This window comes from Zootoca vivipara, chromosome 13 (assembly GCF_965207765.1).
Source record: "Zootoca vivipara chromosome 13, rZooViv2.hap1.1, whole genome shotgun sequence".
NCBI classification, from domain to species: domain Eukaryota; kingdom Metazoa; phylum Chordata; class Lepidosauria; order Squamata; family Lacertidae; genus Zootoca; species Zootoca vivipara.
The window spans coordinates 28,378,616-28,402,766 of NC_142596.1; the positions used below are offsets into that span (position 1 = coordinate 28,378,616).

The following is a 24,151-nucleotide window of genomic DNA, read 5'->3' on the forward strand; positions in this document are numbered from 1 at the left end:
CAAGGGTGAAATAAAGCCTAGATCTGACTCTGCCCCAGTGGGACCTTTTGTGTGTGTGTGTGTGTGTGTATATATATATATATATATATATATATATATATATATATATATATATATATTGTTTTTTAAAAAATATTCCTGGGGTACAGAACGCATTGTGTCTGAGTCTGGAAAGCTAACTCTGCCTCTGCCTTAGAAAAAAGACCTTCCAAGGACTAGCCTTAAATTTCTATGCTGACTGCTGCTTGTTTTTTCTTCTCCAGGTGCATTGGGTTGCTCACCTCAACGTTTATAATGCTCTCCTAAAAACATGAAACTAGCCCTGACACTTGATCAGGCCAAGTATCCTGCTCTCTCAGATGCGCCAGTGGGAAGCTTGCAAGCGGTATTCAGACACAAGAGACTCTCCACCTCCTGTGGTTTCCTGCAAATGGGATCTGGAAGGGTTTCCATGTTTGATTAGAGGCAGAGTATGGTCATCATGGTGGTAGCCACTGACGGTCCTGTGAAATTGGATTAAAGCCATCAAATTTGTTGGCCATCATTGCCTCCTGTGGGAGCAAGTTCCACATTTTAACTCTGTGCTGGATGAAGAAGTTCTTCCTTTTTTATCTGTTCTGAATCTTCCAACATTAAGCATCACTAGATGTCCTTGACTTTTAGCATTATGAGAGAGGGGAGGAAACTTTTCTCTATCCAGTTTCACTCCCCATGCTGAAACTCGTTGCGAAATGCCTCAGTGCCCCTCGGTTCATTTCCTTGACTGCTTCCTTGAGCCACTTCCTATGCAACGCAGCTGTGCTCCAGATTGTGCCACGACATCTCCAGCTCAGCTTACTCAGCCCTCCGGAAATGAAACAGCCACAGGACTAGCATGGCCCCCCAGGAGGTGTCTCCCAAAGGTGAGGGGCCCTTCCCACCTGCCCAGCTGCTCTCCTGTACTGACTCTGGGATCTTGATCTCTCTCTGCTGCATCCCCTGAAATCTCAGGGCAGACCAAGTGGACTCCTTCAAGATGGAACTGAACAAAGCTCTGGTAACAAGGAACCGTTTTAGGGTGCTTTCCACTTGGAGTTGTCGCACATTGAAATGTTAGGGTCGTGGGGGTGGCCAGGCTTTATGTTGGAAGGGGGGAGAGAAACTCAGTTACTTTTTATTTAATTGATTTAGGGGGGCAGCTGCCCTCCTTTTGCTATACCCATGCTACCCACTGGACTTTCTCCTTGAGGGCAAACCACTCAGCCCGGGAAACAGGCGGCGTATATGCCACCCTTTCCCCCACACTCTCGGAAATCTCTCTCTCTTCCTCCATCCCCTGAAATCTGAGGGCAGACCAAGTTGACTCCCTCAACATAGAAGCAGCCATGAGGAAGGACCACTCCGGCTCCTGTCCCCATAGTGGCCAACCAGATGCCCCAGAGGGTAGAAGCTCACAGACAGGACCTGGGCACAGCAAGAGCCCCCACTGCCATTTCCAGTAAGTGGCATTACTCAGAGGCATTTACTGCCTCTGACACTGGAGGGAAAACGGTCATCGTGGCTAGTAGCCACTGACAGCCCTCTCCTCCTCCTCCTCTTTCTGCATGAATTTGTCTCATCCTGTCTAAGTTGTCCAAGTTAGATGTCATCACTTGTGGAAGTGAGTACCATAATGTTTTAAATGTGTGGGGAAGACCTTGCTTTGTCTCCCAAAATCTAGCTTCCTTGGACGCCCCCAATGAGTTCGCCTGTTAAGGAGGGAGGTGGAAAGAACAACATCTGCCCAATATACAGTACCGGAAAAATTATACGGTTGCACTACTAAAGAGAAGTAGGAAGGATCTCCTGACGCAAACAGTGGGGAGACAGATGGAGCACCCATGAACTGAAGAAAATTCATAGAATCACAGAACTGTAGGGTTGCTGCTAGTGACGTCACCTACCCCCTTTGTCTGCAGTGCAGAAATGACAGCTAAAGTCCTGCCAGTCCGTGTAGATAATGTGGATAATGCAACTTAAGACCCCAAGTCATTGCCCCCCCCCCCCGCACACCCAATTACTATGGCTGGACGTATGCTGATGGTGGTGAGAGGAATGCAGCCCGCTTATAGAGAGGGGGAGAAATAGGGTCAGATGGTGGGTTTCTGGCTTATTGCAGAGTTTCAAAAGCTGCTTTCAGGGCAATGAGTCTCCAAAGGTGGCTTCCACCATGCAGTCATAAAACCCAGAGCAACCCAGACCCAGCAAAAAGTCTTAACTCACTCCCACACCACCCCCAACAATACCAGAAAAGCAGGCCTCCTGGAAACCTGACCCAAAGCAGCCTCAGCCCATTTCAACCTGTCCAAGCCTTGGAAATCTTCCAGGCAGCTGAAACCTGGTAGGAAAATCCCCACCGCCCCTCCTGGCCTTGCTCTCTGTCCGGCTGGCTGCCCGGCTGCCCTCTCGCAGAGGGAAGCAGCTTTCCTCCACGGAGACTTACTGTGCCAAAGGAAGCAGGCGAGGAAGACGGAGAGGAGGAGGCAAGGCCTCCGGGGCCCCCCGAAGCCCATCCTGCCGTTGGCCATCCGGAGATCTGGTGATGGAATGTGCCTGGCCCTGCTGGGAAGAGACAATGTTAATGTCTTTTGAAAGCCTGTTGGTCCCCTCCAGATGCGTGCCACAGGCAATGGGGGCTCTGCAGGCTCAGCTGAACCCTAGAACGATCTTCACTACAGAACGCCACCCGCTTACCTGTGCAAAGGGATTAGGGAGCCCCCTCTTATTCAAGGCCCAACTGAGAGCAAGGCCCAGCCCCTTTGCAACAGTCACATCCAGCATCCAACAGGCAGAAGCCACGAGACATTGGCCAGTCGCCCAGCTGTGGCCAACCACTTGTCCTGCCCTTCAGGCCTTCGGCTTCTATGAGTAGCTGGGAGGGCCAAGGGGCCAAGGGGGCTCAGATGCTAGGGCCCCCAAACACTCACCACTACTCCAAGGCCTGGAAACAATGCCTTATGAGGAACGGCTTAGGGAGCTGGGTATGTTTAGCCTGGAGAAGAGAAGGTTAAGGGGTGATATGATAGCCATGTTCAAATTCAGTATGTAAAAGGATGTCATATAGAAGAGGGTGAAAGGTTGTTTTCTGCTGCTCCAGGGAAGCGGACACAGAGCAATGAATTCAAGCTACAAGAAAGAAGATTCCACCTAAACATTAGGAATAACTTCTTGACAGTAAGAGCTGTTCGGCAGTGCGATTTGCTGCCAAGGAGTGTGATGGAGTCTCCTTCTTTGGAGGTCTTTAAGTGGGAGGCTTGACGGCCATATGTCGGGAATGCTTTGATGCTGTTTCCTGCTTGGCAGGGGGGTGGACTGGATGGCCCTTGTGGTCTCTTCCAACTCTATGATTCTATGATTCCAGGACCCCCTTTCCATGTGGCTTTCCGCTTCTCTTTGCTTTGCTGTGCCTGCCGCAAATGCCGCCTGGCCGTTTCTGTGGGGAGGCAGAGCCCAGGGATTTTGCTGCCTGGGGCACAGCAGCAGCAATTCAATGTATAGCACCTCTGAATGTGGACAGAGCTGGTTTTAAACTTAGGAACCTTTTATTTCAGATCAGTAGGCAGAGCAACTCCCAACAGAATATAACAGCCATAGAGCGGGTTTCTAGAGCTTTTTGAGAGATGGAGGAGTGTGGGATGGTGATTTTCTGATCAAATCCCCCTCATGCACAAGTCGCCCTCTTTCTCTCCTAGCCACCTCAGGCGAGAAAGCTGATTGTCCTCTGCTAAGTTACTACCACTGTACAATTTAGAGACTCCCCTTTGTTTGACTGCATTTTCCTCAAACAAGCAATTCAATGCTTCAGGAGCCTGGATAGCAAAACTTGGGCCACATTGCAGTGCTCTCTCTCACACACACATTCACTCACCAATACGAGTGCATGGAACCTCCATTTTTTCAGCCACAATGTCACTTAATAATAAGAATAATTTTATGGTTGCCCCAGCCACTCTGAGTTGCTTCTAACAATTATAAAAGCATAATAAAACATCCAACATTAAAAACTTCCCTATACGGGTCTGCTTTCTAAAATTCCCATGGTTCTTTATTTCCTTGACACCTGATGGAGCGTGTTCCACAGGGTGGGTGCCACTACTGAAGAGGCCCTCTGCCTGGTTCCTTGTAACCCAGGAGTGCCAGCTTAGCCCCACAACTATGGGTGCCATGCAACATGCATGGCCCTGGTCCCACAATTTGTGGGTGCCTGGCCCCTTCATGGGGAATTTTGCGGGTGCTCAGGCACCCAGAGCCCCGGGGAGTCGGCACCTATGTTGTATCTTCACTTCTCACAGTGAGGGAACTGCCAGAAGGCCCTCAGAGCTGAATGATGGGGGTGGAGACGCTCCTTCAGGTAAACTGGGCCGAGGCCGTTTAGGGCTTTAAAGGTCAGCACCAACCAACACTTTGAATTGTGCTCGGAAATGTACCGGGCACAATGCGTGTATAATGGCTGGGCAGTATTTACATCAGCTGGGCGGTTTTTTAAAAAAATACAGTACAATAAATGTGAGGGAAAATAAGCCTGAGCCTTGACTTTGCAGTGACTTTTCCTCTAAAGGTGGAACTGTGACCATTCAGAGTTATACTGAAATTCTGAGTGTCTGATACCACCCCACGTCCTTAAGGGGCGGACAGCAATACCCCCCCAAAAAACCCCTAAATGAACCAGGACGCTCCTTCTAAAAACAATGAGCGTCCCCCTCTGAAATTTGTTATCTTGAGGCCTTGCACTTCTCCCCGCTCCAAACGTCAATCCGGGCTGTGACAACGCTCATTGGCTAAGAGCTCCTAGAGGGCGTGGCCATTATGTCGGAAGTTCTTTTCTCCCGCGGATTCTTTTCTCAGCCAGCGGCTCCTGTTCTTCGGCTCTCGTCCTCCGCTAGGTGAGCGGCAGCGAGAGGAACAGGCGCGCTCGCCTACCCGCTTCCCTGTTCATTTCTCCCCGAGTGGTTTGCATTCTGCCCACGCTCCGAGGCTTCTTTCCGGGTCATCCTCAGCCAAGGTTGGCAGCGTCTCACGCGCGGGATTCACGTGTGTTCGCGCTCGTCAGGAAGGCCAAGTGGCTTGCGGGGGGCGGGTTCTGGGAAAGGCGGCGGCGCCCCCTCCCTCCCTGACAGGGGCCGACACACCGGAAATTGGGCAGCTGCAGCAGCAGCAACAACCCCAGGCGTGGCGGGGCAGAATGCCAGGACAATCTTACTCGGCTACGAGTGATCGCCAAAAAGATGAAGAAGTTGCAAGGCTGGAAGCCCCCCCCCCGACATTTGCAGAGGAGCCCCCTCTAAGCCGTCAGCAAAGGAGACCCAAAATACATTTTTTTAAAATTATTTAAAAGCAACCCCATAAAAGTGAACGTAGCAATTGTTTCGTGTCAAGGAAGCTGTGATGGGGTTTGGGGTTTGTGATTTATTTTGCTCTTGTTTTTATGGCGTATTTTATTTTTTTATCTTGCCTGAGATGTACAGAGTAAGGGCAGTATACAAACTTGAGAAATAAAAAAAAGCCATTCACAGTGAGCTTGTTGGGGAGCCTGCTGGATGAGACCAAAAGGATCCCCAGGAGGAGGGAGAGGAAGAGGGGGGCAGGAGTGCTGTTCACAGCCCTGTTATCTAGCTGTTTTTCTCCGTCCTGCAGCCCTAAACTTGGCCCTGGCCATGGCCACTCAGATGAATGATGCTCACCGCCAGTTTCTGCAGGCTTTCCTAACTCTTGGCTTTGTGGAGAGGCCCGAAGCTGCAAAGCTGCACCAGTTGTACTGTCAGCTGCACAAGGGTGAGTGGGGGGGAACGACTCCACTGGCAGAGATTCATAGAGGGTTGGGTAGCAGATTAGTCCTCAGGAGGGGAAAAGTAGGCAGGAAGGGTTGTGTGTGTAAGTAAAAACTGTGCTAAGTAATCTTAAGACTCAGCCCCTCTCCCCACGTTTGATCCTTTTCTGCTCTTTGACAAGCTGAGCAGAGAAGGTGGTGGTGGCATTATGGCATTCCCCTCCACCATCACGCTCTCCTGTGTGCTCTTAAGCAGCCCCATCTTTCCGTTCCATCTTCTGCTGAGTTCAGCGCAAAAAGTCAGCTGTGTATGCGATGCTCAGGTGTAGAGCACAGGCTGTGGGTGTGGGTGTGTGTAATTTGTCAACGAAAGGATCCACAACCTTTCTTCCTTTCCAGGGCTCCAGGGGCTTCTTTCACCTGGATCAGTGCCCGCTTCAGAACTGAGTCAGGAAAGGGAGCCTGAAGGGGACCCTCCCTCCCTCTGTGTGTGTAATGAAGAGCCTCTCAGGGCCTGGCAGTGCCCCCTTTCCACCCTCTCCTGTGTCTCCAAGAGTTAGCAGCCACAGGTGTTTGGGTGGGCGGGTGGGGGGGGCGTTTTGTTTCTTTAAAAGCAAGTAAAAGCAAGAGCAGCTGAACCCTAGAGAGATGGTAGTTTTAAAAAGTGATTTTTTAAAAAAGTGATTTTGAATTACTGTACATTTGGGGGGGGGGGGACGGCGACTAAGAAATATGCATGCAGGTCCTGTTGCCCAACACTTGCTATGCAAAAATTCACTTATCCAAACATGAGGAGTTAGTACCCAAGCCTCACTATACACACCTCAGATTCATATATCCAAAGCGCCAAAGTTTGCCCACTTCCTTGCTTCCTTACTTGTTTGTGCTTTGCTGGTCAGCGACAGCCATTTTCAGCCACAAACGAGGGAGGGTGGGGGAGAAGGAGAGGAAAAATCAGTTTTTCCTTTGCTGGTCGGCTGCAGCCATTTCAGGAAGAAAACATGGATGGGGTGGGGAGAGAGATTGGACAAAAACGGATTAGAAATGTTCCCGTAGAAATCAGTGGAAATTGTGAACTTGTTTTGCGACTGCTCTCCTTTTCCTTATATTCTCTCCTCTCTTTTTCTTCCCTCCTGCACAGTCTATTATGCGCCTGATAAACTGGATGACTTCATCAACACTTTGAATGTTCAGCTGCAGTCTTTGTCTTTGGAGATCAGGAAAGGAGTATCGGAAGAAAATGGGAGAACATATTATGCTTTGGTAAGGCAGGGTTTGCTGTCACCTGGTGTCTTTCCCTTGTAATTTGAAATTGGGAAAGGTGGGATCTGGGGAGAGTCGCATTCTGCTGCTGGATCACAGTGTCCCCCTGACAAGGAATCCAAGAGGCACACCCTACTCCTCATTCTACACCCTTGCTGGATGGTGGCAGGACTGCTCCAGAGGCTGGAGGCTCTTCTACAGGAACTGAGATGAGCCAATAGCTGCAGGAATAAAAAAAGGAGCCCAGCAAGGGGATTCCTGGTGCAGTGAGGTGAGGCTTGGTTCTTGCCTCCTTTGAAGAAGCTTTGCCCATGGGAGGGACCAGCCATGTCTGGGCTGTGGCTGCCAGGGAGACAGTGTCAAAGAATCCTCTTGGCTAGGAGCTCAGAGGCTGCCTGGTGTCTCCTTTATCACACTTGCTTTCTCCCCCAGGTGAACCTGGCTGAAAATGAGGTCACCCTAATGGCAAGCGACTACTCTGAAAATGAGCTGGAATTGTTCAAGAAGACAGTAAGCATGGAAACCTAATGAGGGTGGGAGCCTTGGGTAGTTTGGCACCCCGGCACTAAAGAACTGAGTAATAGAACTCCCAGTGGAGGGATTCAACTGGAGTCCCTTGGGGTCTTGTGGGTAGGGTGGTGTGGGGCTTGATTCCTGCTAACCACCTGCATGGGCAGCGCCATCCCTTCTTGATCTGGCATCAAGTGCTCCTCAGTCCACTTCCTGCACCAGGTGAGGCTGTTGGCTCAGCCCTCCTGACTCGAAATGGGCTTCATCTCCTTCGTGGCTGCCTCTGTTTCCATGGCCTGATGTGAAGCAGGAAGGTGGAGGCTCCCATCGCACTGACTTGAGCAAGTTGTAGGCATGTTTTGGGTGCTGCTCCTCTTTTTGGCCTCTCCACTCAGTCTGGTGCGGGAGGAGAAGTCAAAGGCCGTAGATGTGATGCCTGGAATCCACTGGCTGTGGTACAGAACCAGGAGAAAAACCTCTCTTGCTGAAGGCAGGGTGAGGATTGAGTATGGCAAGGGCCATTGCAGCTCCGTGGCGGAGCACTTGCTTGGCATGCAGAACGTCCCATGTTCAACCACTCAATGGCATCTCCAGGTAGAGCTAGGGAAGACTCCCTGCCTAAGACTCTGGAGAGTCATTGCTGCCAGTCAGTGCAGGCAATACTAAGCTAGCTGGACACATGGGCCTGGCTTGATGTAAGGCAACTTTCTATGATGTCCATGGGAGATGGCAGGAAGTCTCCCCTGAGGGAGGAGTTACCCTCTCCTGGAGCCAGGAGGTGCCACCCCTAGAAATTTCCTCCTTTCACTAGTGCTATTTCCTGAGGAGAGAGACCCAAACCATGGTGCTTCCCTAAAAGGCTTCCCTGTGCAAGGTCTGTGGGAGTGGAACACAAATACGTGGTTAGTAGGAAGGACTGACCTAGGTGCACCTGAACGCCTGGGTGTGGCAAACGTGGCTGAATCTGTAGCAGATTGCTGCCTGCCTACCTGCTGGCCAGCCTCCTAAGTGGCCCAGATTCAGTGCCCCCCAGTAGCCTTGGGAGACTCACTTTCTGGACTTGGCCTCTGCTCTCCAGCCTGTCCATGATTTGGGAATCTCACGGGTCTTGGGAGGGTGAAATGCAGCACGGAAGGTGGCCCAGCCCTCTGCATCCAATGTGCTTAATGCAGTGTTTTTTTTTCTGGGGGTTCACAATACCGACACCCTTCCCCCATGTTAAAAGTGTGGTACTTACTGTAACAACTTCATGGTGAGTAACGGCACCTTTTTGCCTAAAAAATGAGAGAAGCACTGGCTTAATAAAATACGAAGTCAGGAGTCCACTATCCATCTGCTGGCTGGCCAGAAGGACGTGGCCCCTGCGATGTCCTTTGCTCACTTAGGAAAGGGTTTTTCCATCTGCAGATGGATCTGATTGTGCTGTCTAGCAATGGCTTTGCTTCCTCCACGGAGATCCTGAACTTGGCCGACCAGCTGAAGCCAAAGAAGATGAAGAAGATGGAGGCTGAGCAAGTACTTCAGCGCCTGGTGCAGGATAAGTGGCTCTCCGAGGTAGGAGAATGTGGGTGGGGAGCTGGAGTGGGCATGTCCACTTTGGCCCCCTTGCCTTCCTTTGATGTGGGGGCGGTTGAGCCACAAGGGGCGTAACTGGGCCTCTGCTCTCTTGCAGAAAGAGGGAGAGTACACTTTGCACCTGCGCTGCGTCCTGGAGCTGGAACAGTACATCCTCCGCCACTACCAGGACTGTGCCCGCAAGTGCCACGTCTGCCACAGCCTCTCCATCCAGGTCAGGAGGCCCACGTCAGCTGGTGGTGTATGTGGGGTGGTCAAGGCTTGGGGATGGGGGAGCAGCGGTTGGGAGTCCCCCTGTGCGGTGCCACCTCCCCTGCAGCTTAAAACCAGCCTTGTGGAGAGGCTGATCAGGAGAAAGTGTTCACCACCCTTGGTCTTTCCTCCAGGAGCCTTGCTTCTTGCTCAGCCCCAGACACCTCAGCTGAGCATCACTCCTTGCCCTCCCCCTGATCTTTTCTAGAGTCCCTTTGTTTGAATGTAGCCATCCTCTGCCTTCCCCTCCTACCATCAGTCCCTCTAGTTGCCCAGGGCTCATGCTGTGAGCTGATCATCTTACAAAGGCCGTCTGCCTCCCATTCACAAGAGCTTTCCCCTTTCAGAGCCAAGTCTGTGAGGACTGTGGAATCGCCATGCACTTGCCTTGCCTCGCCAAATATTTCCAAGCCCAAAGGGAACCTCGTTGCCCTAACTGCAAGCAGTTCTGGCCGCACCAGATTCCAGGTAACACCCCTGAAGAGTGCCTCCCCGGAGAAACATGACCAATTTTGTGCCAGGGGTGGGGGTAGACAGCAGCCTGCTCTCCTTCTGGTCCACAGTCTGCCTTTCAGGACATTCTGGGATTGACCCAAGGACTTCTTTGCTTTAGTGAACTGGCAGATTTCGTGGAAGCGGTAGACCTCTTCCATACAAGATAAAGGGAGGCTCATTTGTGTAGAATGTATTCCTCCAGATTTCTAGCAGACCCCCTCTCAAAGTTCACGGAAAGCCCACCCTCCCGGAAGCAGCTAGCAAACTAGAGCCAGATTCCATCTTATTTGATGGATTCTATTCCTTGCCCTGTGGCTCAGGCTGGGAGGGAAAAGGATCTCTGGTGGGTCGGGCTCTCTTTTGGCCAACAAAGTTCTGCCTGTCAGAAACTGGTACATAAATGGGGTGAGGGTGAAAGTGGAGGTGGGAAGGTCCCAAAAGCCACGGTAAGGTAATAAAACTCTTATTCAGCCCATTTTGTATTTTTCCATCTCCACCACAGAGATCAATCTACCAGGACCTTCTCGGCTCTCAAGCACCCCACAGGAGACCCGGAGGAGTGTGGCCTCCCCAATGGCCCAGAGGCGGCAGTAAGAGTTCTCCAAGCCCTTGTTGGAGAAGTACAGACAAGCAGCTGTTACTGAGCTGGAGTGGGCAGGTCCACTTGGGCCCCCTTGCCTTCCTGGCACAGCTGTTCTATATTTGCGTAATTTAAGTGTCTGAAATACATATCTTGTGATATATATTTTTTCCTCAGGATCCAACCTGTCTCACAATTTTTCTTTCTTTTTTTTACTATTTATGTAAAGCTTTTTTAAAATAAAAAAATACAGGGGTTTCATTTCTTTTCAAGCTCTGAAAGCACATGTAACAACATACAATACTTTTCCTGGAAACTGCATGACCGTATATTTAGCAAAGCTTTTAAAGGTCTTATGAGGGTGACTGGGCCTCAACTCTGCTCCTTCCCGAAGCTGTCCTCGGTATCTTTCTGTTTTTGAAGGATAACGTAACCCTCTCAGACCATCATAACTTGTGAGCATCTCAAGAAGCTGAATGTTGCAGGATTCAGGACAGAGAAAAGGATGAACTGCTTCATGCAACAGTTAAAACTCTCCTGCAGGCGCCAGTGATGGCCAGCAACCTAGATGGCTCTAAAACAGGACTAAATTCACGAAGGGGGTCACCAACGGCTACTAGCCAGGATGGCTAGGCTCTCTCTCTCCAGAGTTTGTGGCAGCAATGCTTCTAAAAATCAGTAGCTGGCAGGCACGGGGGGGGGGGGGTTGCTCTTGTCCTTGGGTCCTGCTTGCAGGTTTCCCATTCAGATGTCTGGTCAGCCACTATGAGAACAGGATGATGCGCTAGATGGGATACTGGCCTGATCCAGAAGGCTCTTATGTTCTCATGAACTAAGGATGCTGCCTCAGGCCATGCCAGAGCAACACTTGTGACAGGCAGCAGAGTCTCCAGCAGGGGTTGTTCCTAGCCCTGCTTTCAGAGGGCAGAGTTTGAACTCTGGACTTTCTGCGTGGAAAACAGGTACTTTTGCATCCCCCAACCCCAAATTTAAAGAAATCCCAATTCCTGCTTGTTATTTCTGTAGCTTTACCCTCCTCGCGTTTGTAGGATTGCCGAGGGCATTATGAATCTACAGAGAGACTTCCCTCCACAATGACTAAGGACTTCTTTGCCCATCTTGCACAAGATCTGAGCCCTTTGTAAAGCAATATAGAATCAGAATTGTAGAGTTGGAAGGGATCCCAAGAGTCATCTAGTCCAACCTGCAGTGCAGGAAACCTTTTCCCCAACATGTATTGCAGGGGCTCTAGTCATGAGTGCATCAGTTCTATTAGAGCCTCCACCAAGAAAATAGAATCAAAATGGTGAGTTTTCTGTCTCCTTTGACCAAGCAGGTTGTCCTAGATCAGCAAAAGCAATTCAATTGACAATACATAATTTAAATATTAATTTGTATTCTGTCTTCTGAGAAAAGTTAAGAGAGCCCTTTTTAACAAAACCCAAAGAGGGACAAGCCACTGCTTTAGCCCCTTCAGAAAACACTGTCTTTGATGCCCTTGATCCTCAGCCACAGCCGTTGAACTGTGTGTCACAGTCCTTGCCGCTTCCTGGCAGTTCCTTCCTTCATCTTGCCTGAAGTCCCTGAGCAGAAGAGCCCTCCCCTGCTCCCAGCAGACGCTACGACCACCAGAAGCTGACAGAGAAACTTGTGTCCAGGGACCGCACATAGTGCCAGTAGCTAACTGGGATGAACAGAATTTCTCCAGGGCTCAAGATGCAATCTTGAAATGCAGCTGCTTTGAAGTTGGGGAATTTCACCAAGTCAGGGTCTTCCACATCCACCTGGAAATGAAAGAGAAAACTTAATATAATTCTTAATATAATTCAGACAGGGCTATCCACGGCTGTCTCATTCTTTGCCCCAAGAGGATTACAATTTAGGTGACAGGAGAGGGGCAGGATGTGGAGGGAAGCAGGTAAGAGGAAGAAGAGGAAGAGGTGAATGTTGGAGCTTGGCTGCAGTTGGGGATGGGAACTAGGATACGGGGGCCAACTTCATGATTTGCTTCATAGAATAATTCAGCCCCCATTATGAGGGACAGGCTTTGCTGGGTGCCCACCTGGCTGGTGTTGTGAAGGAGGTGTCCTTCATGTGGATAAAGGTTTTCAGATTCCTGAGGAGAATACAGACGGACATATTTCCGTCCCATTACCTGGAGGAAGGAACGTTGAAGAATTTGTCAATAATCCGAGCTCAACTTTTCTAACTAGCATTCAGTGTCCAAGAGTGACACACAGGGTTTCTGCAAATGGGGACTGATCAGCTTCTTGCCATCCTCATTTGCAGAAAGAGAAGCACAAACATCCCCGTCCAAAGTTTGCAGGCTAACAATAACCACTTTCCCCTGCCCCAGTGCCTTCCTTTCCAAGTTCAGTTCTCAGTACTCCCTCTCTGCTCCTCTCCTTGACAGCCCATCAGCATCTCAGTCCAGCTGAGCCAGGGAGCCCATCGCCATCATCATCCCAAGCTAGGATCTCTGGCTGCAGACAGCCTTCCCTGGGCAACTTCTAGAGGGAAGCTTCCTCTGGTGACTGTTGTTGCTGCCACCCATAGAGCAGGAAGCAACCTCCCTTGAAAGGCAGGAGGATACAGAAGTCCTGCCCTTGATTGGTAACTGCCCTCCTTACCCCCCCCCCCCCCGCACCGCAGGCTGTCACGGAGGCCCTACCTGGACTAAGAAGTTCTGCTGCGGGTCCTGATGCAGAGGGGAGACAGTCCCTGGTGGACCAAACCAGGCGTTGACAGTGATGTCCTCTTCGTCTCCTTCACCCAGGCAGCAATAGTCAGGGATGCCAATATCCAGCTTCAACTCTGGGATCTGGCAGCAAATTGGTTAGGAAGGAAAGCGGGGAAAGAGGTTCTCATCGTACACTAGCTTGACATTTATTTAAATCATTTATAACCGGCCGTCTATTTTATTTGTGATCTTTGGATGAAGAGTGGCAAATTAATTAATTAATTAATTAATCCAAAGATGGCTCACGGCAACCATTAAAACGAGATCACAAGATAAGAGATGGTGAGGCAAAGGATGGAAACTGAAAAAGGCGGAGTTTGTGGCATCAACCACTTGGGCAAAGCAAATGCCTGCAGAAAAGGGAAGAGGCTTTGCAAAGTGCCAGGAGGCAGCTATCAAGGAAGGGGCAAGATGGGTCAGAGCACAGAAAAGGCCTGATCTTGCACCTCAGCAAAGGCTCTCTTTACTGTTGTGGGTGGCGAAGGGACAGCATCCAAACCAAACAAGGTCTCCCTATGTTCCAGCATTAATTGTTATGGGGATTCTCTGCTGGGGCCAAGCCCGGGGGGGGGGGGGAAGGAAGGCTGTTCTATACAATCTTGGGTTCAGGACATCAGGAGAACAGCTGGCAACAGGATGTTGGCTGGCATTAAACAACATGTGTTTGATTAGCTAGAAGTGACTCAGTGGGTTTTGGCAGACAGCCCACTTAGAGTCAGGAAGGAGTTTTCCCACCAGGTGGATTGGACACCTATGAGAGGAGAGGCCTACTGTGATGCTTGCAGCCCTTTGCATGCATCTCTGAAACCTGTTTGGCCCATGTGCCTCTTCCCATGGACTGTGGATGATGCCTGGGGTGAAGTTTCCAGAGAAATGCTTCTCTGAATGGCGTGGGTGGCACTTTGGATCATTCCCAGATATGAAATTTTGGGGGTGGGTAATTAACTGCGTTCTGGTGAACCTGGCATCTGTTTCCTCCCATGAAATAGGAACTAGAAGAACCATCCTTTGGTTTACCTGGTCAAAGAGCTGGTGCTGAGCAAGGTATCCCTTGTGGTCCTGCAAATTGAAGGAAGGAAAAAGAGAGAGGGAGGAGTGAGTGGAAATCCTCTATACAGTATACAGAAAAGTCAACCGAACAGCAGCAAACAATTTGGTGGGGAGTCCAGAGCCCCACCCCACAAACTCTAACACTCTCAAAGGGTCAGCTCCCTGCTCCCCAGCCCAAGGAGCTCTGCCAGGCCTGCCCTCCCTTTCCCAGTCTCATTGTAGCCTTCCATGTTACTCAAAGGCTGACAGATGCTCACATAAATAAGTCTTCGCTAATATTTAAGGAGGTGCCTTTCCTGCTTGCTGGGTTCCCAGGGCAGAATACAACAATGGAGTTAACTCAAACTCAACCCAGCATAATTTGTCCTGCTCTTCCCAGCCAGGCTGTTTTGTGGGAGGGAGAAGATCCAGACCTCATTCTCAATATACTGTCTGATGAAGTCATCCACGGTCATGAGGGTCTGGGACCACTCCTCATCTGTGTAGCGCGATCCAAGCTCCACAGGGACTGTGCGGCTGCCGGCCACCTGGCGGATGTAGCTCACGCTGCAACAAACGAAGAACAACCAATGGCAGGGCGCTCTCTCTCTCTCTCTGTGCCCACCCTGTTTCCAAAGGCCCTGTTCCATCTTCCTCAGGCAGAGCTGCTTACAGCTTCTTGTTTCCCCCCCCTCTCCAACATGGGGGAAGTGCCAGTGGGAACTTGCAACACTTTGTGTATTTTTTGAGTATGTGGCCTGGCTGCCTGAGAGCACCATCTAGTAACTCACAGACGAAGTTACTTTTGTTACAATCTGCCTGTGATTATATACCTTGGGATATCTGCCATCCCTTAGAGCAGGCATCCCCAAACTGCGGCCCTCCAGATGCTTTGGCCTACAACTCCCACGATCCCTAGCTAACAGGACCAGTGGTCAGGCATGATGGGAATTGTAGTCCAAAACATCTGGAGGGCCGCAGTTTGGGGATGCCTCCCTTAGAGCAACTTTGAGCTGAATGGCAAGCCGGCAGAGGGAAAGGTGAGGCTGGTGTCATTTCCAATCCTTTGCTGTGTTTTCCTGATAGCAACAGTTCTGATCCACTCCTCTGTGCACCACCTGGAATTTCACAGTCAGGTTTGCCAGGGCAAATATTATGGGAGCCAAAAGCTAAACAGGAAAAAAATCAAGCCCTGCAGTTCCAGCAGTACAGAACGCAGGCCCAAAACAGGCGGCTTGCCTTTAGCTCAGGGGCAGAGAGAGCATCCTCTTACAGAAGACAAACTGGAGAGGATGCATGATGTCAGGAGCCCTTCCAGCCCCACACCCAGTAATTTGGCAGCAGATGCTGCCTCCATTGGGGCAAACCTTTCCCTGCTGTGGAGGCAGCCTGCTCTCTTGCCCTCACCTCCACTTTCTCAGGCAGGGCCAGTGGTCCACAACCCCCTCCAAGACCACTGGCTTTTGAGGGGTTAGGTAACTGTCCCGGAAATGTTCCAGCGATGGGCAGAGAAGCTGAGGGACAGCAGTTTCTGGGGCTATAGCAGGGGTGAAGTCCGTCCGGATTTTCTGCAACAAGGAGCTATGGTTACCATAGTTCTGCTTCTTGTTTCACTGGCAGGGGGCTCAGTGTGGGTTGGCCCCTCCGCCCCTGCACACACTGGCAAAAGGAAGGCTAAATCTGCTTCAGTCCTTGAAGTGTGCCAAGGGAAAAGGCCATCGCTGGCCATGAAAGGGGCTCTGCTGTGCGGGAGGCAGCAATGCTTCTGAGTACCAGTTGCTGGAGACCACAGAAGGGGGTTGATCTTGAGCTGGGGTGCTGCTTGTGAGGGAGTGGGGGCTTCCCTTTGGGGCACCCGATTGGGGCACCCGCCAGCTGGCCATCCTGCAAAAACAGGAGGCTGCAATAGACGGGCTCGCCTTTTGCTTGATCCAGCTGCAGCGAGGCTCGCCTTTGATTATGAAGGCTGGAGAGGGGAGCTGTTCTTGCAAACGGGAAGGGGGCGGGCGAAGGGGCCCCTTTGCAAGATGGTACCTTCCTCGGGGGTGCTCCGGCGCTGGCTCTCTCTGCTGGCTCCTCGGGTGGCAGGTGCTGCTGGAGGACGGCGACGAGCCTGCCCATGACGTCGTCCAGGACAGGCGTGCCGAGCAGTAGGCTCAGGTCGCAGAGGCGCAGCGCCTCCCGACTGGCCCCTCGTGCCCGGCACAGGCTCAGCACGCGGAAGAGGCAGCCCAGCGCCCACGCCCGCCGCCACGCCGCGCTCACTGCCCGCCATGGCCCCACGTGCAGCCGCTCCCAAGAGTAGTCGCAGACCTGCTCGCCCAGCTCCAGGCAGGCTCGGAGGGCTCTCTCCGAGCCCAGAGACTCCTCGCCCGCATCGCCCGGGTACACCAAGGCGGCCGCCGCATCCAGCAGCAGCACCACGCGGGCCCCCTCCGCCCCCAGCCCCAGCGATCCCAGCCCCAGCCCGGCCCGCGTGCTCGGGAGCAGAGCCCGCACCGCCGCCCAGCAGGCAGCGGCAGTTGGTGCTTCCTGCTCCGAAGCAGCAGCCATGGCCGGGAACGGCGGGAGGGAGGCAGGGAGGACTCGAGAGAACCACTCAGGGGCCACGAGGAGCCCTCTCACTAGAGGTGGGCTGCCCGTAGACAGGGAAGCTCCATGCCACCCGGCGGGCAGAGGAGCTGGGTCGCTGGAGGTAGACTGCCCCTTGACAGAGAGGCTCTACTTTGCTGCGCGAGAGCCGGCGACGCCTCCAAGCCGGGCCAGTCTTTCTCACCTCCCGCCACACGCCTGCGCCGAGCAATGCCGGATCTCTAGAGCACAGAAATAAAGACAATCCCGGTTTGGGGATGTGGGACTTCCGGGTTCCACATTTCGCAAGCCGCGATCAAATGTTTCTAAGTGCTTCTTACAACAGCCCTGCAGTGTAGTTCACTGCTAATTTTACGGCGTCGCCGCAAATCCAGGCACCACGGGAAACAAAAACGCCCCTGCATAGATGAACAATCAGAAATGTGTACGATGCACCAGAGTCAAATCGACATAAGTTTATGGGAGCGTTCTCACGCATCCCGCGCCTGCGCAACGAGGGCGCTCTTTCCCTATGCTCCGCCTCTAAGCTCAAGCGCAGCAGGGGCCGCTCGTTTACCGTAGAACTGCAAACGTGTAGATTAGCCGTGGGGAGAGTGGCTTCCGAGATCAGGCGTCTACCTGCGTCTCGTCCTCCCCAACCTATAGGAGAGGCGGCTCCACTCGGAGTCCAGCCATGCTTATTTTCATGGCCGCTTGCTTATTTGTAACGTTTAAAACATTTCTCCCCTCGCCCCGGTCTCTGAAAATGAAAACGCAGCCCCTCGGTATTCCCCCCACATCGCGGAGCAAGGGAGGGCTGCCCGGGCACGACAGTCTTGCAGTGCAGTCCACCTTTGAGTGCCCTGTGCACGCGAAGCAAAGATGCAATGCAGCCCTGAGCGAAGCATCTCCCTGTAGCAAAAATCTCCCCCTCCCCACGGCAGCGGTTCTGCCGGGGCTCAGCATCGGCCACCCCCCCGTCCCCGCTAGAGGGTCGAAGGTAACGCCCTCCCTTCCTCGGCTCCTGCCCCGAATTAGAGAGGAAGACAAATCCCGAGCCCCTCCTACTGCCAAGTCCACCCCCCCCCCCACATTCATTAGCAGGCTAGCAGCGTATGTTTAGAATCTTTTTGCTGAACTACGCTTTTCCGCTCCATTTTATTGTATTTTGTTTGTATGTTTTAAGTACATCCTCCTGTGCTCATCTGAGGAGGGATGGTGAAAAAATAATGAAAGCAGACCAGGCTTTCCAGGACATTGTGTTGAGGCCTTATTTCCTTGTTTCTTCAGTGCCAAGTACTGCCTGGGCAGTGCAGTTTCTGCCATACCTGCATTCCTATTCTGCACTCTCAACAGGACTAGCAGCTTGCCTCAACATTGTTCAGATCTCCAAGGATCTCTTGACTGGCTTCCACGCTGCTCACTTCAATTAATTTTGATCCATGAGAGCTGCTTTTGTGCTCAGGTTCTCCTTTTGGGCTTCCCATAGGGGCATCTGGTTGGTTGGCCGCTGTGAGAGCAGGAGGCTGAGACCCTTTGGTCTCAGTCAGTAGACCCTTGAATTCACAAAAGGCTATTCTTAATAATCTGAGCAGCAATGAAATGCAGGGTCAGGACTGAGGGAGACTTGTCAAAAACCGGTGTTGCATGGATATGCTCCAGGTTTCTCAGTGGGGATGTTGAAGATTCATTCCCCGTGTCTGTATTCATGGGATTGTTGTCTATCTCATGATGGTACTGTATATGTTTTCATTCCACAGTGGGAAGTGACAGAAACAGGATGTTTGTTGTTACTGTGTTTCCTGAAGTGGGACTATTGTCCTTCGTTCTTTCTCTTTGCTGCCTGATGCTAGAGAGAGGGAGCCATGTTGCAATGCTCCGTGTGTGTTTATTTGTAAATAAAAGTAGATTAGCCAAAATGCTGAGTTGCTGAGTTCTGTTACGCAACTGCGCAAACTCTGCGGATCCGTAAGGGTGCTGATGTCAGTTTGCATCAGTCGTTGTGATGTTCAGGCTGAAGAAAGCTTTTGAAACTCCCAAACGATCGACCAGGAGGGAGGGAACATGCCAGTCGGGCACGTGTCTCTGCCAGGGTCCTACTCGTGTGTAAGAGATCCTATCAGAAGGTTATGGGCCCAGGGATCGGGGCCACAGACCCAGTGCCAGCAGAGGAAGCACCGGGGGCTAATTTTAGTCCCGTTTGTGATCTCCTGGAACCGGCAGTGTGAGGCAAGCCTCTTCAGAGACGGAAGAGAAAAGAAAAGCTGTGTGGAGGCAGTGAGTAGCTGGGCTGCCTAAAAGTGAAAGTAAATTAGGCAGGCTGGACTGTTTGAAGTTCTTGCCAGGCAATTAAGGCCGTCAGAAGAAGGCTTGATTAGTAGCCGTCTGATAAGGACAGAAAAAGGTTCCGGCTTGAACTAAGCTGCAGAATGGATCTTTTGGTAGGGGTAAAACCCAAGTCCCTAAGTTACATAGAGGGAAGGGCAAAGCGGCCTGATGCAGCAGGACTTTGCTAAGAATGTAGCCATGATTTATGTGCTATGTTTGCCGAGCGTATCGCTCTGTGACTTTGGAACCCACATTTCAGATCCAGCCATTGCCATATTGGCTTTTTCCAGGTTTGCCTTGTCACTGTCACTGTCATCATCACCATCTCCATTACCAAGAGGGTGCCTCTGTGAGATACCCGTATTGCCTCCCCGTTGCTTTGCCCTCGAACACTGGTACACACCTGACCATCCTCGGGTCAGACATCAGCAATCTGGGAGCCTCATGCTTACAACCTGCATGACAAAAAAGGGTTATCATACATAACATCACTTGTCTCTCCAACCTCCCCCCCCCCCCATGTTTACATTACAACATAGGAAGAGCAAGCTAATCATATAATCACAGTGTCACTTTCGTTCTTCTGGATGGTTGCATTCTGTTTGCAGCCTGAAACAGAACAGTCACACTGCGTCGGCTTGGCTTCTCGACCTGGAATGAAAAACACGTCAGACATCATCACAATGTTACAGCTTTTCAGTTCCACGATCCTGGTGCTTTGCACCTCCAAGGAATCTCCACTTGATTGGAGGAGCAGTTCCTTCTGTGGTGTACACGTGGCGAACCAGTTCCATCTTCCACAAAGGTGTGCCTCAGAATCTAGCACAACAGATTCTTGCACCTCTGTAGTGGAACAGCCTGTCACCAAATCTGCACTGCCCTAGGCTCTGTGGTTTAGACTACAGCGCCACCCACATGCCCTTAGTATACTGTATATTAATGTGTCACAAAAGAGGTGTGTGGCTTTAATAGTGGACCCCTGTTGCCTGTTCACTCTATGAATAATGGTTGACAAATTCTTTTAGGCATTGCCTTGTTCTGGAGTCCAAAGTCAAATGTCTTCCTGAGCCTTGCCAGGTGTCGAGAGGTGCAGGCTGGGAGGCCTTCCCTGATCTTTACAAATGGTTAGGCTTTAAATTCGGCTTTGTGATTTCATGTACAGAATTGGGTGTTTGGGTGGCACTTCCAAATTAATTAATTAATACGTCATCTTAAGGTGTGAGCTCGCTTGTTTATTTGAAATATTTATAAACCCCTCTCTTCCTCTTACAGGTGCTTACAGGGAACAGGGCTACGTTGGGCTTAGCTCAATAAACAGACATTAGCTTTAACGTGTCTGAGGTTTTAGTTTTCATATCCTGTGTTATATGATAACTGTAATAATGCAAAAGTAAATGCATTCTTCATTTCCTGCATAAAAATGTGTGGAAATATTTGGTGGTAATTTTTGCGGAACCTGTTAGAAATGTGAGCCATTAACAAATTATCTTTGAAAGGTGCAATTTTTTTTAACAGGAAAAACAACTTCAGGTCATTCGCCAACAAAGTGGGTTTATATTCTTTTTCTAAAGCTCTTTCTAAAAAAAAGAAAAAGGGGGGAGTGTTGAACAGGATATGTTTTGAATACATTCCAGGCCTTACGGCCTGATTACCCATTTTCCGAAAGCTGCAGAATTAGCTATTAGTCTGTTTGTGTACAAATGAAAAGGGTTTTCAGGCTTTGCAAAAGGACTCTGAGCATAAAACTATAATTTAGGAACAATGAGTCATTTGTCCAGTGGTGGAGTTTGCACTAACTACTAGACCAGACGAGCCCCCCCCCCCCCGTGAAAGAGGCACAATGGTCCCTCCTTCCTACAGTGCATGGAGACACACAGTGCTTTTTTTCCTTGGGGGGGGGGAATGGAGGGGTACGCATACCCCTAAACATTTTGTGAATCTTTGTACTTTTGTCTATTTACTGCATTCATTTCCCCCCGATTTGAACTACAAAATGGTGATTTTCTTGAGTCAAAATGAGAGTACCCCTAAACATTTTTTAAAGAAAAAAAAAGCACTGGAGACACAACAAGCAGACGGGCTGTTCCATGTCAAACTGCAGGGTGGAGGAGCTGCCTTCACCCTGACAGACCAGACATTAAAAACGCAAACGAAGGGAGGCAGGAAGGGTTGCTATGGCTTCCTCCACATGGCCTTGGATCCAGGAATCGTTTCTTAATCCGCACACAATCCAGATTGACTGCAATTTTTTTTGCCCCTGAAAAGCACTTCCTGAGAAACTGGTTTCCTTCTGAAAATAAAAGCTCATTGCTGATGGATTCTGCATCCCCCTGCAGTGTGTCAATTTGGAAACCAATTTTAGGCCGTCCTGGCGATGAGGTGGGGGTGGATCTGTGTCTGCCCAGTGACATCTGCCAATATCACAACCTCCACTTCTTCCTTCCCCATGGGCATGTCAGGGAGGAAAAGGTGGGGAGAGCCTATCCAGGGAAGGATTTAAACATGTCTCTTACCAAGGAACTGCACCCACCCTTGTGGTCACCAGGATCCAGAAACAATCTAGGTTGAAAGCAGCATGTTGAGGATAGGCATGGACAATTTGGGATTAAGCAAAACAACAGTGTTGTGCTACAAATGGATTAGTGTGTACACAGCCCATGACTGAACCAACCTAGACTGAGCCAAAACTGGGCACTTGTGGGCCAAGGTTTAGTCAACCAGGGCTGAACACTGAGGGCTTAGAGAAAACACTTAATAGGCCCGATCACCTAAGGGAGCATTTTCTCAGTGCAAAAAGAGGAGAGTGGAGGATGAGCTGGATTTCAGCTTCCTTGCCTGGGTGGTGAGTGCAAAGGTTCTGTGTGCATATCTTGGACGGAGGTTCCTAAACTTGATAGAAGTCAATGGGCATTGACGGGCCTGTGATGTGGTTTGCACGGTGTACAAAACTATTAACAGATTGGGCCCAGGTTATTGTAGAGGCTGTGTGTTCCCATACAAACAGCCCAGATCACTGGTTGTCAGATGAGCTCCACCCCATACCACACTTTTCAAAGGTACAACACTCGGGGTGTAAGTCCTTCTCCGTTGCAAGTCCCCCTACCATGTGCAATGTTCTTCCGAAATTAGTTGGGCTCAGGCTGTGGGGTGTTTCCACCCGCAAGTGAAGTTTTCCCTATTCCCCAGCCATTTCCTGACAGTACCAAGGTTCTAGATGACCCTTGCGGTCCCTTCCAACTCTATAATTCTATGATTCTATTACTGTGGGGCTGTTCTTGGTGCTCTTTAATGTGTTGGAAACCACTTTCCTAGAAGTGAAAAGCAGCCTATATATATTTATATTAAATAAAGAGGAGGCTTGTGTGGAAGCAGCAGGTCCTTTAGGCCCCTTGAGCTTCTTGGACTGAGCCCCCAGGAAGTGATTTGCTCCCACCCAGAGCTCACATGGGGAGAACATCCCTTGAATTACACACCCCATAAAAGCTAAAAACTAGATTCTTATTTTTAAACTAGCTTTCTTAAGAGTTCTCTGTGTGGCTGCTGGCTCTTAACCTTATGTAAGGCAGGTGCAGAGGGTCAGGTGTTCAGCCATGGATTTCAGCTTCTTTGCCAGGATTTTTCCACTTTGAAGGGCTTGGGATGAACAGCGGGGGGGCTGGCAGCCTTTGTTCTTGTTCTTAAGCCACTGACCTTGACTGCTGATCTTTTCAGTGCCAAATAAAAGTCGACATTAGTTCCAGGTAGTGGGACTGTGATCTGGCTCCCTTTCAAAGGGGAGCCAGATCTGTGGGTCTGGTGCCTGAGTAAAGGACCACATTCTGCTCTGCCTGCAATGCCTTTCATGGGGAAAGGCCAAGCTATTGCTCTGGGCCCAGCACTGCAGCCATCCTGCCCTTCTAGGTTTCTCTTCCCCTCCCCCACCCTTTTCATTCCTAATTTGAATTAATCACCAGAGTCCAGCCAGGGCTTCTGGGCTTTGTGAAAATGGCATAGACACATGCTCAGCAATTCACCACTCCAGTCCTAAGTGGGGCATTTTTACGAGATGGATCGATTTTTAAAATGACAGCATCTGTTTGCTTGTACACATTTATTTATAATTCTTCCCCTGGCGATTATAGCGGGAGCTGGGTGAGTAATAACCAGCTGTGTGAATTAGCAAGGAGAGGAAGCTGTTATTTGATCTGTGAAGGAAGGCGGAAGCCGAGGCCAGAGGTAATAAAAATGCAACAGATGCCCCATCGATGCAGTCCCAGGAAGGGACTTGTAAATTACCAGGAATGTTGACTAGCAAAACCAATCAGCAGCGATGGGGCTACACAGAATTTCTATGAGCCCTCTCCCATCCTACCAACATTTCACAGGCAAAAACAGGGTCACTTGCTGTTCAGCTTGCAATACTCCTACCCCTTGCAGCCCAGATTGCTAGCCCTGCACCGGTTCCATCCTTCTGTTTTGCTGAAGCCTCTTCTCTGCCATCTGTATGCTGTGCTCACCCACTCTTCCTGCCTTCAAGTTCTACTAATACAGAAGCCAGCAGGTTACTTCTTTTTGCTAAAGATATCTTGGACAGATAGAACTGGCCTCAACTAGGTTATTGACAGTTCAAAATACACCTCAGCAGCTGCAGTGTGTTAGGAACAGGAAGAGCCAAAGCAGGCATAGAGTTGGGAAAGCAACCCAAGAGATGGTGGTTGACCTTCCGCTGGGAGACTCCACTCCCTGACCAGGCAATGGGTTCCATTATCAGGCTGCTCTTTCCATCAATAAATTTATTCTACTGGTCAATCAAATTCTACCTGACCTTCTTCATTTCCCTCCCCAGAATTCTGTCCTTAAAATGCAGCACCCAGAACTGGACCCAGTTCAGAATAAAGTGCAACTCTGGCTTCTTGCACCTTCGAAACTATTTAGTGTAGCCTCTAATTGCATTAGCCTTTTTTGAACTATCACACTGCAGGCTTGTTTTCAGCTTGGGATCATCTATGATTCCAAGATCCATCCTTTCCATATGAACTGCTGT

General features: G+C 50.4%; 2 protein-coding genes across 8 annotated transcripts in view; one reads left to right on the forward strand and one right to left on the reverse strand.

Annotated features, from left to right (window-relative positions):
- Positions 1–10,721, forward strand: part of NSMCE1 (NSE1 component of SMC5/6 complex) — a 155,852-nt gene extending 145,131 nt beyond the window's left edge. For 2 of the 7 annotated variants that reach the window (XM_088656818.1, XM_088656819.1), the window contains 7 exons: positions 5,653–5,790; positions 6,927–7,048; positions 7,481–7,558; positions 8,966–9,112; positions 9,231–9,347; positions 9,733–9,853; positions 10,383–10,721. In XM_088656818.1, coding sequence (XP_088512944.1) covers positions 5,653–5,790; positions 6,927–7,048; positions 7,481–7,558; positions 8,966–9,112; positions 9,231–9,347; positions 9,733–9,853; positions 10,383–10,474 — 815 coding nt within the window. In that variant the 3' untranslated portion in view covers positions 10,475–10,721. The other 5 variants (XM_035131299.3, XM_060282856.2, XM_035131298.3 and 2 more) reach the window with 5 other exon arrangements.
- Positions 10,722–11,836: 1,115 nt separating this feature from the next.
- KDM8 (lysine demethylase 8 (putative)) lies at positions 11,837–17,254 on the reverse strand. The gene is made up of 7 exons (XM_035131702.3): positions 16,264–17,254; positions 15,637–15,797; positions 14,664–14,796; positions 14,218–14,259; positions 13,132–13,281; positions 12,523–12,615; positions 11,837–12,244 (listed from the first exon to the last, which is right to left on the reverse strand). The coding sequence occupies exons 1-7, from the start codon at positions 16,780–16,782 to the stop codon at positions 12,080–12,082; spliced, it is 1,263 nt and encodes a 420-aa protein (XP_034987593.2). The 5' UTR covers positions 16,783–17,254; the 3' UTR covers positions 11,837–12,079.
- Positions 17,255–24,151: the final 6,897 nt, after the last annotated feature.